This window comes from Carcharodon carcharias, chromosome 10 (genome assembly GCF_017639515.1).
Source record: "Carcharodon carcharias isolate sCarCar2 chromosome 10, sCarCar2.pri, whole genome shotgun sequence".
Classification (NCBI taxonomy): domain Eukaryota; kingdom Metazoa; phylum Chordata; class Chondrichthyes; order Lamniformes; family Lamnidae; genus Carcharodon; species Carcharodon carcharias.
Genome location: NC_054476.1, coordinates 83,923,323 through 83,939,239, shown reverse-complemented (window position 1 = coordinate 83,939,239; position 15,917 = coordinate 83,923,323). Strand labels below are relative to the sequence as shown.

The 15,917-nt window shown below is 44.6% G+C and overlaps 1 protein-coding gene across 1 annotated transcript in view; it reads left to right on the top strand.

Annotated features, from left to right (window-relative positions):
- LOC121283358 (tetraspanin-18-like) overlaps positions 1 to 15,611 on the top strand; it is a 378,351-nt gene extending 362,740 nt beyond the window's left edge. The window contains exons 8-9 of the mRNA XM_041197844.1: positions 8,234 to 8,317; positions 15,176 to 15,611. Of these exons, the coding sequence (XP_041053778.1) occupies positions 8,234 to 8,317; positions 15,176 to 15,220 (129 nt within the window). The 3' untranslated portion in view covers positions 15,221 to 15,611. The remainder of the gene's footprint in view (positions 1 to 8,233; positions 8,318 to 15,175) is intronic.
- The last annotated feature ends 306 nt before the right edge of the window (positions 15,612 to 15,917 follow it).

Here is a 15,917-nt window from a genome sequence, read left to right as displayed (position 1 = left end):
ACGTCAAAGGTGCGATAAGAACCCCCCGCCCCGCCACCAGAAATTCCCAGGTAAGGTTTGCATGGCAATTGCGCTGGAAATTCAAGCTTCCTATGAGCAATTGCTCTGCACTGGGAACCATCTGAAAATGTGATTTAAATCACAAACTTCAGATGGTTCCAACTGCGTTACAACAATAGTTACCCAGAAAAAATTAGAAGAATTAAACCCACTTCTAGCTTCTGGGTAACTATTGCACAGATCCACACCAACCCCCCACATGACTCCCCCTGCACCCCTGAACCTCCATGGGACTCCCCCATCACCTAACTACCCCCCACCCTACAGGACACCCCAGTGCCTCCAAGACTCCCCCCAACACAGAATAACATTCCCAAAAATGGGGCATGGCCTGCTTGCCTCTGATTTAGCAGCACTTGACTGAAGTCCTTAGGACTGCACTGCCTGACACAATTCTTGCCCGGCTTGAGTTGGAAGGTTGGGCGAGAAAGGATTGAAAAGATTACAAAAAAAGAAAGTAGGAGCGGAGTGGCAATCCAACTCTGATTGCCACTCTGCAGAAGTTCAGGCCCATTAGTTTCAGACCCAAATTTCTCACCCTCAAGCGGAATGTGAAATTCTGTAATGTTATGATCACTCTTACTTACAGGATCCTTTACTAAAATCACTAAGGCCTGAATTTTCCAGTTAGCTGGTGGGCTTGGCGGGAGCAAGTGGGTGCAGTTGCAGAGCCAACCACTGCCATTTTACGTGGGCCGGCCAATGAAGGCCCGCCCAGCATAAGACAGGAGCGGTACCTGTGCAGGTGGGGTAAGGAGGGAGAGTTGGGGCCAGCACTCTTTTGCGCAGGTGTGCAAAAGAGCACAGGAATCTCCATGAGGCATGGAGCTGCCTCAGGGAGATTGAAGCGCTTTTGAAATAAATGAATAAATGAATGGAAAATTTAATTAAGCATGTCCCCTCATGTGCCACATGTTTTTATATTTCAGAATATATTTGTATTGTCTGCAATACCCTGGCCAACTAAGGACCCTGAAAGTTCATTCAGACCAATGGTGAAAACAATCATGATTGGGATAGGCAGATACTAAACATTACTTTTAACTATCTTTTTAAGGTTTTTCTTTTTAACTGTAATTAATGTTTTAGAATTACTTTAAGGCAATTTCAAAGGCTGCAGATCAGTTTTCTGCCAGTGCCATACCTAAATCTGAGTTACAACACCTGTTTCTAGTTTTTCTGATGCATTATGATCCTTGAACAGACCTACAGGTTTTTGGTAAGATCCAGTTAGTGACCAAAAACATTTTGTTTAAAGCAGACAATGTTTGAGATTCAAGGCACTTGCTAATAGAATAAAGTCACAAGATTCCATGGCTTTTGAACAACAAAAATAAAGTTTAATATACAAGGTCAGAAAGATAAAATAATTTCCAGTATCTATCTTATACTTTAACATTCAGGATTAATATGAGATAAATGTGAATTAATAGGCACACTGTGGTTGAATATACCACATTACACAATAAATGACAGATGCGTCCAAGACAGAGTCCATGGATTTCTCAACAACCTACCCAGACATCAATAAACACTGTGAGTCAACCATTCTCGGTAAAACTCTGGGCAGAATTGTCTTAGATCTGCACTAAGTGTGGCAGCAGGCAGGAAAATTATGCTTTATCTGCTGGCTGCAATGGCGGCTTTTCATGCCATATTGTCCCAAACCCGCTGTATTAATTATGTGTTCCCAGGATACACACCGTTTCGATGGTGGGCGGGCTCTGATTCGCCTGCCTCGCCACTTCATCATGCTAGGGACCACATTTAAAGTACAGCCATGCTCAGTGCTTCCAGCCCAGGACTGCAGTAAAGAAGACATGGCCCCGACAGACAAGAAGACTGCAGGCCTCGAGTGCCTTTTGGATGAAATGATGGCCCGATGTGATGTCCTGTACCCATGCTCTGCAGGAGGGGCAGCAACATTACCACTCCGGCATGGTGGTCAGTGCTGATGCTGTGCAGGAGAGGTTGGCCATCCGTTGCAGATTGAGGATGAATGATGTCTTCCGTGCAGCCAGGGTATGGCAACAATCTCATCACTCTAAACTCACACACTCAAGCCCATCACACATTCACTGGCATCTCACTCACTGCCAGCTCAAGAGACATCACCACCAATTCTCACACACATACCCTCACATCTCCATCTGGTCTCATCTCCTCTGGAGACTGCCTCCTCAGCCCTCACCATCTTGAGGCCACTTGCACAGATTAATATGTGCCCCCCGCACACACCCTGAGATACCCTCCTTCCCCCAGTACAGCCCTTGTCCTGCAGCCTCTTCCCTTGCCTGAGGCCACTTCTACCCCTTCCCCAAGCAAGGCCTTGCCCTGCAGCCATTGAAAAGCCACCCACTTATGGCTGATCTAGTAGGTAAAGACCTGCCCTGAGCCCCCCTAAAAGTGACATGGTGCTGTCTGTGAAGCCTGGCGCTGATGACTGCGAGTGCTGACTGAAGCAAGGTAGGAAAACAAACCTTGAAGTCCTGAGCGAAGTGCAGCTCACCTTATATATGCTGCTCTGAAACATGTCCGTGTGTTTTCCCACTGCCACGGGCGGAAGACCGAACAGGGGAGAATGAGTCCGGCGGGCTGACCTTATAATGATATGCAAATAAATGACAATGAGGTCCCTGCTGTCCGATGACGGGAAACGCAGCCCACCATTGGCAGGTGGAGCAGACAATTGCAAACTGGTTTCTTGATGTCGTGAAACCAATTTTTGGCCTTCTCACCATGTTGTCCACTCACCGAACACACCTGACGCCAGCGGGTGCAGGAAATCCCAGCCTCTGTCTCTCTCACAAGGAATTCAGTCTTCACCTTTGAAGATCTAGCCCAGGAATTCTCTCCAAAAGTTGCTCCAACTCGGACCTCGCAGAGTTTCAATCTCACCTCCTGAGATTCCAATACATTGGATTCCCAAGTATACACTCGAGGGCATCTTCAGCTCTTTAGCCATGCCAAGCAGAACATTACTGTCCAAAGGGGTACCTTTGCTAGAGCCACCAATCTTCTGCTAGCTTTCTGGTCTTCAGGGCTTCTCCTGAGCCCTCTTCACTTGATGTTTGCGACATGCAGCCCTTCTCTTATTTGGAGCATGTTTCTCTACTCCTCCCAGTTTTGGTTAACTGGTACCTGTCTCTGTCCCCTAACTGGGACTTCCTTTTTGGACCTCTCCCTATCCTCTCTCCCTTGGGGACCCCTCCCCGTCTCCTCTTCCTTTGGGACCTCTCCCCGTCTCCTCTCCTCACCCCCTCTCCCTGTCTCCTCTCCCTTGGGGACCTCGCCCCATCCCCTCTCCCTTTGAGACCTCTACCCATCTCCTCTCCCTTGGGGATGTCTCTCTGTTCCCTCTCCCTTTGGGACCTCTCCCCATCCCCTCTCCCCATCTCCTCTCCCTTAGGGACCACTTCCTGTCCTCTCTTCCTTAGGAAACTCTCCCTGTCCCCTCTCCCTTTGGGACCTCTTCCCATCCACCCTCCCTTTGAGACCTCCCTCTGTCCCCTCACCCCATCCCCTCACCCCATCCCCTCTCCCCGTCCCCTCACCCCGTCCTCTCTCCCCGTCCCCTTGCCAGGACAGTTTATGGATGTCCAGGAGCTTCATGTGAGGTTGAAACCAGGGACCTCTGTGTTGGGTCTTTCATGAGGTATTTGTGATTTATTGTGAGTATCATTCATTTTTTCAAACATTTTCAGGTTTGAAATTGGACTGCCTGAGGTTGTGTGCATGAGCCCCAGAGGGACTTCAAGAGGAGATTAGGGATGTTGGTGAGGTCCTGGTGGATTGCGTTTGTTTTCCTCGATTCATTGAGCTTTACGGAGGGTCACTTGATCACAGCGAATTGGTGGCTGCTGGGTGGGTGGTGGGTGGTGGTAAATGTGTGCCAACATGGGTAGGCAGCAATCAACACCAAGCTCTGACAAGATTGGGGACATGAGACTGGGAGAAAGGGAGGAGTCCATTCCTTCATGGGGAGGCCCGTGGGGATGGTGGAGGGAAGAGGATTCACAAGGCCCAGATCTCAGGGCCCAGCCTTTGAAAGAACAACAATTCAGAAGCATTAATGTCATATGCAAGGTGTGGAGATGGTTCAGATGGTGAGTACTGGGAGGAGTTTCATACCTGCATTAGCAACTCAGGAAATATCTTATAGTGTGCAGTTCGGTCTAGAGACAGTGAGATCCCAGGATGGTTTTCTGACAGAAAGACTCCAGGAAGAACTGAAGTAATGTGAAAATTCAGTGATATTTCCTGGTTAAAGTTATTGGTTAAGATGTACAATAATTGATCACTTTTAACCTTTGAATGTTGGATAGCAGCAAGAGAAATTGAAACTTCTAACATAAAGCAACTTGGCTAAAGTGTTTTGTACAAGAACACAAAGGTGTAACATGAATTCATTTTGGTGAGTCAGCCTTTATTTCTTCAAGCACTGAGCTAACAGTTGTGCTGCCCTTGCAATGGCAGCTGAGTCGCCTGTTCCACTTCCCCTCATTCTCCCACATGCTGTAAGGCTACAGCTGCATCCCCCATTTCTTCAACTTCATCACTACTCCCAGGTGCCAGAAGCAGCAAAAGTTCCTTGGGACAATTTTATGAATTATACAAAAATGATCGTGGAGACTCCCTTTGCGTTGCACTGAAAGCTTCTACCATATTTACCCAGGCAGCTTAAACAAGATTTCAGTATACCTATATTTAGAGACTCATGGTTTCATAAGTGGCACACAAGAACTGCCAATTGCTCCATGTACTTGTGAGAAGGCAGCCAGCCTACAAAACTGGGTAGCTATTTATTTTTTCCCCTCTTGTTCCACTGGGGAGGCAACAATTGTAATTGTAATTGAAAAGAAATGAATTCTATCTTTTTTCATATATGTGGTCTTAGGAAGGAAGAATAGGAAATGATGAAGTATACATGCATTCTCTCATTCACTCCCGAAAAAACACAAACACACACAGCTAGCGGGGAGGTGTGGAAATGTCAGTTCCCTGCTACATTCTCAAGGTTTACACATAGAACAGAATGTCAGCCAATGTGAGTAATTCCTTTTGTTGGTTAAAAAGTTGCAAGATCCAACTCCAGGGCATTGGGGGGAGGGTACTCCAGCTATATCGGGGTCCAGCAGGTGCTGGGTTCCCCTGCCTGACCTCAGCTCGCTGGCTGGGGCTCAGCTGGTAGTACTATCAATGTGTTGCTGGAGGTTCCCCTACATCCATGTCATGGACTGCCCTCCAACGGATCCCTGTGGATTTCTTTAAGTTCCCTGAGCAGGGTGGCCACATCCTCCCACTGCTCTTGGGTCAGGGTTGCTGAATGGCAATTCGAGACTCTGGGATCTGGCAGCCTGAGGTTCAACTGGGGAAACCTCCTTCTCACTTAACTCCTCCTGGCTGCCCTCAGATGCATCCACCCCTGGGAAACACTCACCGGTTGACTGGGCTCTGGGTTCAGTTTGGTTCTAACTGCACGTGAACTTCCCTTGTGGTAGTCCCAAGGGTGTTGGACTTTCAGGGTTACTTCTTTCCCTGATCTGTTACCTTGGGGAGGAGTTGGTTTCCAGCTTGTTTGCAACACTATTGCGCTCAGGTGGCCGTCCAACTCCTGCTGCACTGCCATGCGGCTCTTCAACTAGGTGAGACGTCTCCCTCACCATCTGTGTGTCTACCTGGGACCTTCCCTGTTCTCCCTCTAAGGTTGGGAGGATGATGTAGGTTAGCCAGGCCTCCTGCTAACCCAACAGGGGCACAGGCTTCTTTCTTTTTAAATTGTCCTTCCTGGTTTGGGACCTATTATATAGAGAAAGAGTTCCAGGAGAGACAATGAGGAAGAATGGGCACTTTCTCTAGTCTCCTCCTTTCTAGTTCTAGCAGCCATTTTGTGGCTATGGTAATTATCTTGAATGCAGGTCTCCATAATCAGTTTCTGGTTCCGATTCTTCTATCAGTTCTGGACAGGGACTGAGGTCTAACTTCTCACAAAGTATCTGGAGTACCTCGGGCTTTTTGGCCTCAGGAAAAACTTTTACTTATATTTTCCTGACTGCAAATCTCATTGGCCCCAAACTTAGGAGGCTAAAGTTTCACTAGTCAGCACTTCCTTTTTCCAAACCCTTCTTTGCAGTATAATTTACCTTGTTGCTTTAATGTGAGACTGGGAGAATTTGCTGCAGTACGTGTATTTGCCTTATAGTTAATTTCAGCAAGTAAACTTTCCCTCTTTGGCTTCCAATTGATTTATTTTATCTCTAATTTGGCTTGTCTCTGAACTCGGACTCTGGTCAAATTCAAAGTGGGCTTTCCCGGACTTGAGCTCCCAATTTCTATTACCGACAGGAAATGGATTAATTTAACTGGCCCTGACTTCTCCAATCACCACCTGTCCATAAATGGAAAGGGATTTTTGGATTCTGATATTCCCCCTTTAAAAATGGTGCTGAGTTTTCCCCAACCCTTCATTTGGAATGATCCCAATAGCTCTGCCTTTGTCCAGCACTGGCTGGTGCAGATGCCTTGTCTACTAGGCCTTTGTGTTGGCTTGGCTGGAATGTTTACAGAAGTGTTACATTCCAGGAGTTTGATGAGTTAGCCTTTGTCCATGTTTAAACTGCTCAGAAACTTCCAGAACTACCATCATGTTAGTGGTGGCCATTTTATCAGCCCAGCCATTTGTCCATTTTTTTTAAAAGTAATACGTTTATAAAATAGCCAGGGTGACAGATATATATATATATTTTTTTTTTCTTTCTGTCTTCATGACACTGGTGAAGAGGAGCTGCAGGTCTTCAGAAAGAAGTTAATACATTTCCCCAATACTTTATGAGAATAAGTACAGCCTTCTGAGGCACAGAATCTCAGAGAGGTATGAGTATAGACTCCTTGGTCTGTAGATCATGGTGACAGTCCACCTGTTGAACAAGATGCTTTCTACGATGTTTGACTAGTCAGAGTCTCTGAACTAGCCCGCATGTCCTCCTTGCCCTTTCCTCCTCCTCCTCTGTCAATTGGCATGCCCAAAGAGAGCATTGGTGACCATGGACTCCCATTGGATCAGTCCATGATTATTCTTGGCAAAATACTACAGGGTTTGCCATTGCCTTTTGCAGAATGGCTGAGCAGGAAACTCTCCTGTTCTTACCTCCTGCCATCAGAATATTGAAAGATTACAGGCTGATATTACAAACATATGAATTAAGAGCAGGAGTAGGACATTTGGCCCCTCAAGCCTGTTCCACCATTCAATAAGATCATGGTTGATCTGATTGTGGCCCCAACTACACATTCCACCTACCCCTAATAACCTTTGACTTCCTTGTTAGTCAAGAATCGATCTACCTCTGCCTCAAAAAATATTCAATGTCTCTGCCTGCACTGCTCTCTGGGGAAGAGAGACTCTCGACCCTTTGAGAAAAAAACTTTCTCCTCACGTCCATCTTAAATGAGCAAACCGTTATTTTTAAACTGCATCCCCTGTCTCTCCCACAGGGGAAACATCCCCTGTTTGGTCACATTATGAACACACCTTCCATAGCCATCAAATCCTGAAATAGGACTTGAACCAAGACCTTCTGGCCCAGAGATAGAGGCACTACCATTGCACCACGAGACCTCCTCCCTTGCCCTTTACAAAACAGAAAATAATGGTATTTAAAAAAGGAAATTCATGCCTAGGATGCAAGACAGAATTTTGAGCAGATCAGTGTGAAGTGAGCAGTAATATGTCCTGGCTCAAAAATTAAAATACTTTAAAGAAAGTTGTGCAAGCAAAGAAATGCCAATCCTCAGGGCGACACACAAAATGGCCTCATCTGAACTTTACTTGACCCAAAGGTACTTGCTACAGCATCTAGCATGAGATTATTATTTAGGGTGGAGAGGGACTGCGGGCCATTTCTCCTTGTTATGGGGTGAATCTTAAAGGGGACTGGCAGTTTTTTTGGAGGGAAGTACAGGTGCAGTTTGTTTGTGGTAGGCTTGAGGTGGAGGTCTTAAAGTATCAAACCCACCCTAAAATGGCAGTAAGTCGGAGGGGAATCTTCATCCCTCTCCACCCCCATATGTCCAGCTAGTTTCAATGAATAGAATTCAGCCAGAGGTGGAATATGTCCTCATTTGAAGTCATTGCAGTATAAAAACATTTTCTGTCTTTTTCTCTTGCTCACAGGGCTGCTTCGACCTAATTGCAAGTCAAGTGGAGATTTATCTTTACGTGGTTGGAGCACTAAATATTTGGATCTTAATAATTGAGGTAATTCTTCCATTGGTTTAATCACAGCAATATTCCATAAAATATATGGAGACTGAGGATAAGCAAATCCATCAAAAATGACCAACCAGCTCAATCTCTAGTGTTCCCCCTCCATCCTGCAGCATGTAAACAACAAGCAAACCAATTTCTCAGGCCCAGAAAAATAGAAAGCATTTCTGGTGACCGTGACTCCCCTTATTCAGTCTAAGTTCCTCAGTCCTGCACTATGCTGAGACTTCCCTAGTCCTGTTCTTTTGCTATGTCCTATATAAAGATATGAGTCCCCATGTAAGGCTTCATGAGTCATGAATTAAATGAGCCTCTCTTTATCCTTTGGAATATGATAAGTCCTGTATCAAGCTTATATAAATGATCACCTTATAACTAGGGATTTCAGAACTGAGGAACAGGAGTACACCATTCAACCTGTTGAGCCTGCTCTGCCATTCAATTAGATCATGGGTAATCATTTACCTCAATTCACATTCCTGCACTATCTCCATATCCCTTGATGTTATTTGTTTAATACTATAATTAGAATGGGGGCAACTCTGACCTGTAATCTTGAATTCCCAAGCAACCTGGGAATTTCATTATACTTTGTATGTCCTGGATGCTCACATTTGCAGGAAATCTCTCCAGCTGCTGAAACTAAAGCTGAGGGTTTCTGAGCTTGAGGGACAGCTAATTCACTGGTTGGCTGAACGTTTCCTGGATAGCAAATTCCAGGAGGTAGTTGTTATATTCCAGAAAGCCAGTTGGTGAAGAATAGAATTGGACACAGTTCTTTACACACTTTTATCTGCATTTATTTGCAGAGCTACACTTTACAAGCATGCACCTCCTAACCCCATAATCACAGTTTCAGTCTGTATTTATTTATAGGGGTACAAGTGCAGTCCCAGCTAAAGCCCACACCTACACACAATTAATATACAATTAACAGGGGGATCCCCACAGCCAGAAGACTCACTAGACTCTTTCCTGGGATGAAGGACTTACCTTATGAAGAAAGGTAGAGCAGGTTGTGCCTATACCCATTGGAGTTTAGAAGAATGAAAGGTGATCTTATTGAAGCATCTAAGATCCTGAGGGGACTTGATAGGGTGGATACCGCAAGGATGTTTCCTCTTGCGGAGAGGCCAAAACTAGAAGACATTGTTTAAAAATAAGAGGTCTCATTTTTATGACAGAGATTAGGATTTTTTTTCTCCCAAAGGGTTGTTAGTGTGTGGAATTCTCTTTGCCAGAAGATATTGGAGGCTGGGTCTTTAACTTCATTCAAGGCAGAATTAGGTTTTTGTTAGGCAAGGGAGTCAAGGGTTATGGTGGGCAGACAGGAAAGTGGAGCCACAACCAGATCAGCCATGATCTTATTGAATCCTGGAGCAGGCTTGATGGGCCAGATGGCCTACTCCTACTCCTATCTTCCTAGAAAAGTGCAGAGTATCAAGTGGTTGATCACTTGGAAGGGCAGGAAGAGGCAGGCTGTGCAGCATTAAATACCGCTGAAAGTGATGTCACCTTGAAGGGATGCAATCCTGAACTGGCACCATGAAGCAAAGGACTTTACAGGTGGTAATAGCAAAGTCTGGCAACACAGTACTAGTGGGGGATTTGATAGTCAGGAAGGTAGATGTTATGATCGATGCAGTTGGTAAAGCGGAGTTATTTAAAAATCCTAGAGGGAAACTTTAAACAACCGTCATAACCTATAATTTTAAGTGTTATGTTTGAGATGCAACTCTAAATTCAGGAATCAGACCACCAGTTCTCGAGAGGTTTTTATATTAAACTAGATAGAACATTTTATTAAGTTGCGAAACATTAAACACAGATACATGGCTACAAATTACTACTATCATAACATTTAACAAATTCCCAAACTAATCTCCATTAAGACAATAACAACCCATAGACTTAACCAGACACCAGGCAAAGCATTTTCACCTTATGAATTCAAAATGAAGTTATTTTCACTTTGGTTCCTGTGGAGACAGTTGGAGGCTTATAGCTGCTTTGATCTTACATTGCCTCTGCCCTACACACACAAAAACTACTGAAGTTATACGTAGCACTGCTCATTGAATATAAATTCTCATTGTATCACCAGTTTCTTTGAACTCCACCTTTTAACAATAAAGCTCTTTTCATAGTACCAATTTTATTAGTAATATAAACATATTGCTTGGTAGCTGCTAGATAGGTGGTAGTTTTCACCTCACTCCTTGAATGCGCGATTCAGAAAAATGCAAATGAACGCTATCTCTCACATCAAAACTAGTACAAATCAAAGCACCTGGACTAGCTGGCGTTAATCCAATTAAGACACACCCACAGACTAAACCTCTATTTTAAAAGAAAAATATTTTCCAACAATGTTATATACATAGCTTCATAACATAGGTCAATATGGTGTGTTGTCTCCCTGGCACCAGGGTACACGACATAATAGAGAGAGTGCAGAATGTTCTGCATTGAGCAGGGCAGGGGTGGGTTGTGAGCCAGAAGGAGAAGAGTCAGAAGCTCTTGTTCATATTGGAGCCAACAACATAGGGACAAAAAGAGTTGAGCTCCTGCAGTCAGAGAGAAAGGGAAATAAAAAGCCAGATCACAAAGATAGCTTTTATTATTTGTCCATGGGATGTGGGCATCGCTGGCTAGGCCAGCATTTATTGCCCATCCCTAATTGCCCCTGAGGAGGTGGCGAGCAGCCTTCTTGAGCCACTGCAGTCCATGTAGTGTAGGTACACCCACTGTGCTGTTAGGAAGGGAGTTCCAGGATTTTGGCCCAGTGATGGTGACAGGGAAGGAACAGTGGTATGGTTCCAAGTGAGGATGTTCAGTGATTTGGAGGGGAAATTGCAGGTGGTGATGTTCCCATGTACTAGCCGTCCTTGTTCTTCTTGGCAGATGGGGCGCCAATCAAGTGGGCTACTTTATCTTGGATGATATTAAGCTTTTTGAGTATTGTTGCACTCATCCAGGCAATTGGAGAGTATTCCATCACACGCCTGACTTTTGCCCTCCAGATAGTGGACAGACTTTGGGCACGAGTTACTCTTCACAGAATTTACTCTTGTAACCAGTATTTGTATGGTTGGTCCAGTTAAGTTTCTGGTCAATGGTAACTTTCAGGCTATTGATGGTGGGGCATACAATGCCTGAATGTTGTCTACATCTTGTGTATGAGCACGGACTGCTTCATTATCTGAGGAGTTGTGAGTTGTACTGAACAGTGTGTAATCATTAGCAAACATATATGTAGTCTAAGTATCTGGCACATACAGGGTTAACATGGGACTGAGTACAATCCCCTCCTCACAGTGATGTAAGAAGGCACATGACCCAGGCCCAGGGGTCAGTGTGGTGTTGAGCAGAGATGGGTTAAGATCTAAGCATGGAGATAGCTCCTAGCCTGAACCCTCTACTGTACATGTGTAAATAGTTCTACTTGTTAACAAAGACTTACGGTTAACCTGCAGAAAGCTATGAAGACTTCTTTAAGAGTCATCGCTCTGTAACCAACACCTTGCCAACAATAAGAACCACAGAACGTAATAAATAGGAGGAGTAGGCCATTTGGCCCATCGAGTCTTCTCCACCATTCAAGAAAATCATGGCTGATCTGATTTTAACCTTAACTCTAAAAAGTGATATCCGGCCATTTGATCAGAGCTGAAAAGCTACAGAGATCTCTCCTAGAGTACAAAGTGGAGGGCAGCAGGCAGAGGGGTTGACATAGACATTGTTAGATGACAGACTTCAGGAAGCTGTTGCTGATGATTAACAGTGGATGTGTGAGGATGGTGCAAGACAGACAAGTGTGACGTACCATAACAGTAGATCTGCTGGTAGGAGCAACTACAAGCAGGACAGGAAGACTAGCATTTTTGATGCTGAGTACCTCAGGAGGAGTTGGTTTCAAATGCTTCAGCCTTGTCTTTTGCACTGATGTGCTGGGCTCCACCATCATTGAGGATGGGGGTGTTTGTGGAGTCTCTCCATCTGGTTAGTTGTTTAATTGTCCACCACCATTCATGACCAGATGTGGCAGGACTGCAGAACTTAGATCTGATCCATTAGTTGTGGATCACTTTGCTGTGTCTATACAGTGGTGTTCCAGAGGAGTCAGGACCACTGTTTTTCTTGGTGTATATTAATGACTTGGACTTCAGGGTTCAGGGTACAATTCAACAATTTGCAAGTTACATGAAACTTGGAAGTAGAATGAACAGTTAAGCAGATAGTAATAGACTTCAAGAGGACATATATGGTTGGTGACATGGGCTGACACATGGCAGATGAAGTTTAACACAGAAAAATTAGAGGTGATACATTTTCATAAGAATGAGGAGTGACAATACAAACTAAATGTTATAATTTTAATGGCAGTGCAGGTACAGAGAGACCTGGGCATGCTTGTGCACAAATCTTTTGCAGGGCAGGTTGTCAAGCTGTTAATAAAACATATGGATGCTTTCTCTATGGGCATAGAATACGAAGGGCAGGACCTTATTCCAGAGCTATGTAGATCACCGGTTTGGCTCCAACTGTATTGTGTTCAATTCTGGGCACCATCCTTTTCGAAGGAGGTGAAGGCTTTGGTGGGATTTATTCAAGATGAGGAATAACAGTTATGTGGATAGGCTGGAGGAGCTGGGCTTGCACTCCTTACAGCAGATAAGGCTAACAGGAGATTTGAAAGAGGTACTTTTATAGCATGAAAGCATTAAATCAAGTAAATAAGGAGCAACTGTTTCCCAAGGCTGAAGTGTCAGTGATCAAAGGGCACAGACTAAAATGATTAGCAAAAAAATCAGAGGTGACAAGAGGAAAAATATTTTTAAGCAAAGAGTACTTAGGATTTGTAATGCACTGCTTGATAGAATAGTGGTATAAATTCAATCATAACATTCTAAAAGAAACTAGATAAAGATTTGAAGGAGAATAAATGAAAGGATATGGGAAAGAATTGTAGAATGGGATTAGCTGGATTGGTCTTCAAAAGAGCTGGCATGGACTTAATGGGTCAAATGGCCTCTTTCTGTGCTATGCTGTTCTATTATTCTATAAACTGAGCTTACCCTTGACGTGAGTAATATGCCTGAGTCCTGTATTAAGCTGTGACTCGACTTGTCCTGTCTAAAGTGCTGATTTTCAGGATTATAAGATGGTTATAGATCAGGGTGGCCATTCACCCCATCTAAATTCTAGAAGGATCTTAACTTTCCCCATAGCTGTATTCAATTACTCTGGGGCAATAGCATGGTTTCACATTCAGGACTATATCTCAAAGACTATTCCTTACATTGATAGCAATTTTCTGGTACCAGTCTTAAATTTACCTTTGCATAGTTTGAACTTGTGCCCAATGTCTCTCAAAATGTAATGTAAACAAATGTTAACTTCTTCTGTTACCTTCCTAATCTTACGTATCGAGCGGACTGTTTCTATTTCACTATGTCCCTGTGCCCTGTTTCTACTGATTTCTGCTGGCTCAGTTTTTGCTGCTGCTGGGACTCATCTGATCACAGCCTCCTGGCCCTCAAACTTTAACTCTGAACTGCTTCATGCTGCTTGCACCTTGCTCTCTGTTTACAACTATTATATGCCTTGTTTAATCTCCGTCATTCTGCCATAGAGCCTTTCATCTCTCTTCTCATGTGCTTTTCCCCCTCAGCCTCAACCTCAATGAATCATTGATGTTCTGTACACTGCCTTCCAACTCTTCTGCCACTCTTCTGAGCTTTAATGTTCCTTGAACGAGCCTTTGCCTGTTCTTTGTATCTCTGTGGCACTCTCCAAAATGCCATCGAGGGAGTCACCTTTCTGGCCAGCATGCCTCCTAGGGATTAGTCTCATCAACTTTTCCCCAGCTGCCTATCACTGGCCCTCTAGATTCTGCCAGTGGATTGTCTCCAGGAGCTCTGGGTGTGAAAGATAGAGAGATCCATATGAGGGGCCGAGCTGTCCATGGCTGACTCAAACTGTAACCAGGACAGATGTCAGACAGCCCTGCCCACCTCCAGTACCAGCAACATTCAGGGGCTGTTTGAAGGACAGTCACCAAATCTTAAATTCAAATTTAAAGCTGCAAATTCAAAAAAAAAGAATGCAGATTTGTGATGGGATGCCCATCTCTCTCTGTGTTCCCATGGATACCAAACTCGTAATATCTTACTGAGGTCTTAACTGGAGCTGATTTTGTATCTCTGCTGTTTGAAGTGTGCCTGTACAGAGGTAGCGCTTTGAGCCCATTCCACTCTGCTGATGTAGACACACTCACCAAAATCCCTACAGTTGTTCAGTGAAAAATGGGATTGAGCAATTGGTAAGGGACAGCTTAAGGCCGATTGGACTTTGGCCTGTGAGGAGCTGCCGATATTTAGGAGTACCAAACCCAAAACCACTCACAGAATGCAATATAACAGAACAAGCAGCACACACACTTCAGCTCTTGGGTGTGGTATATCCACTAAAGATACATTACACAAAGAAAATAAAGATGTGAATTTGATGCAGCTCCATTCACCACTTCAGGCCATCCTAAAGCTCTTTACAGTAAGGTTTCACACACCATCTGTTTTTAGTGATGTTGATTGACGGATAAACTTTGGCCAGGACACAGGAGACAACTTCCCCATGATCTTCATCGCAATAGTGCTATTGGGTCTTTTATAGCCTCCTGAGAGAGCCCAGGTTAATGCTTGTTCTGAAAGGGACACCAACAGTGTAGTACTCTCTCCCGTGTCAGCCTCGATTACACAAGCCTCAAGCCTCTGAACTTGGACCAACAAATTTCTGACTGAGGGGAAGCTGCAAAAAAAAATCATTTTTCTTCTCTCTCTCTTCCAGTTATGTGTGATGATCACTGCGATCTGGCTGTACCAACGAGCTTAGAAGAGATCCCCTTGGCCCAGCTTGGCCAAGAAAGACACTGGACTGTGATACGGTGTTTAATATTTACAGGGACAGTCACCTGGCTGCAACTGTAGGAACTGGATCTGTGGGTGGAGACCTTCAATGGAATGGACACTTCTAGCATCTAAACTGTGAGATTATTAGCTGAAAGCAGAACCTGAGAGAGACGGCTAGACTGGGGAATATCACCAGAGGCTAGAGACCCAGGTGGGAGAGGGAAGTGGAGCTAAGGGACAGAACAAGGCAAATTTGTAGCTGAACTAATGCACTCAGAATAGTGAATCTTCTAAAGTACAAAAACAAGGGATCTTACCTCCGGAATTAATTCCTGACATGGTCTGACTTTCTTTAATGAATACAGCACATTTGTTGCTTTGTGAAGCAATGTGAATAATTTATACTTTGAGATATTTATATAAAGTAATTCTCTGGGGACAGGTAATGTTACAAAGAGAGAGGGGGAGGGAACAGACAGTGTGTCCTTAGGGTGGGGGACAGGACAGACACCTTGGGGAGGGGGAGGGGACAGACAGGTGTGTCCTTAGGGCAGGGGAGGGGACAAACCGTGTATTCTTCAGGCGGGGGAGGGGAAAGATTCCTTGTGGGGGAGGGGACAGGCAGTGTAGCCTCGGTGGTGGGGGTTTGGGAGGGGGAGGCAACAGACGATGGGCGGAAT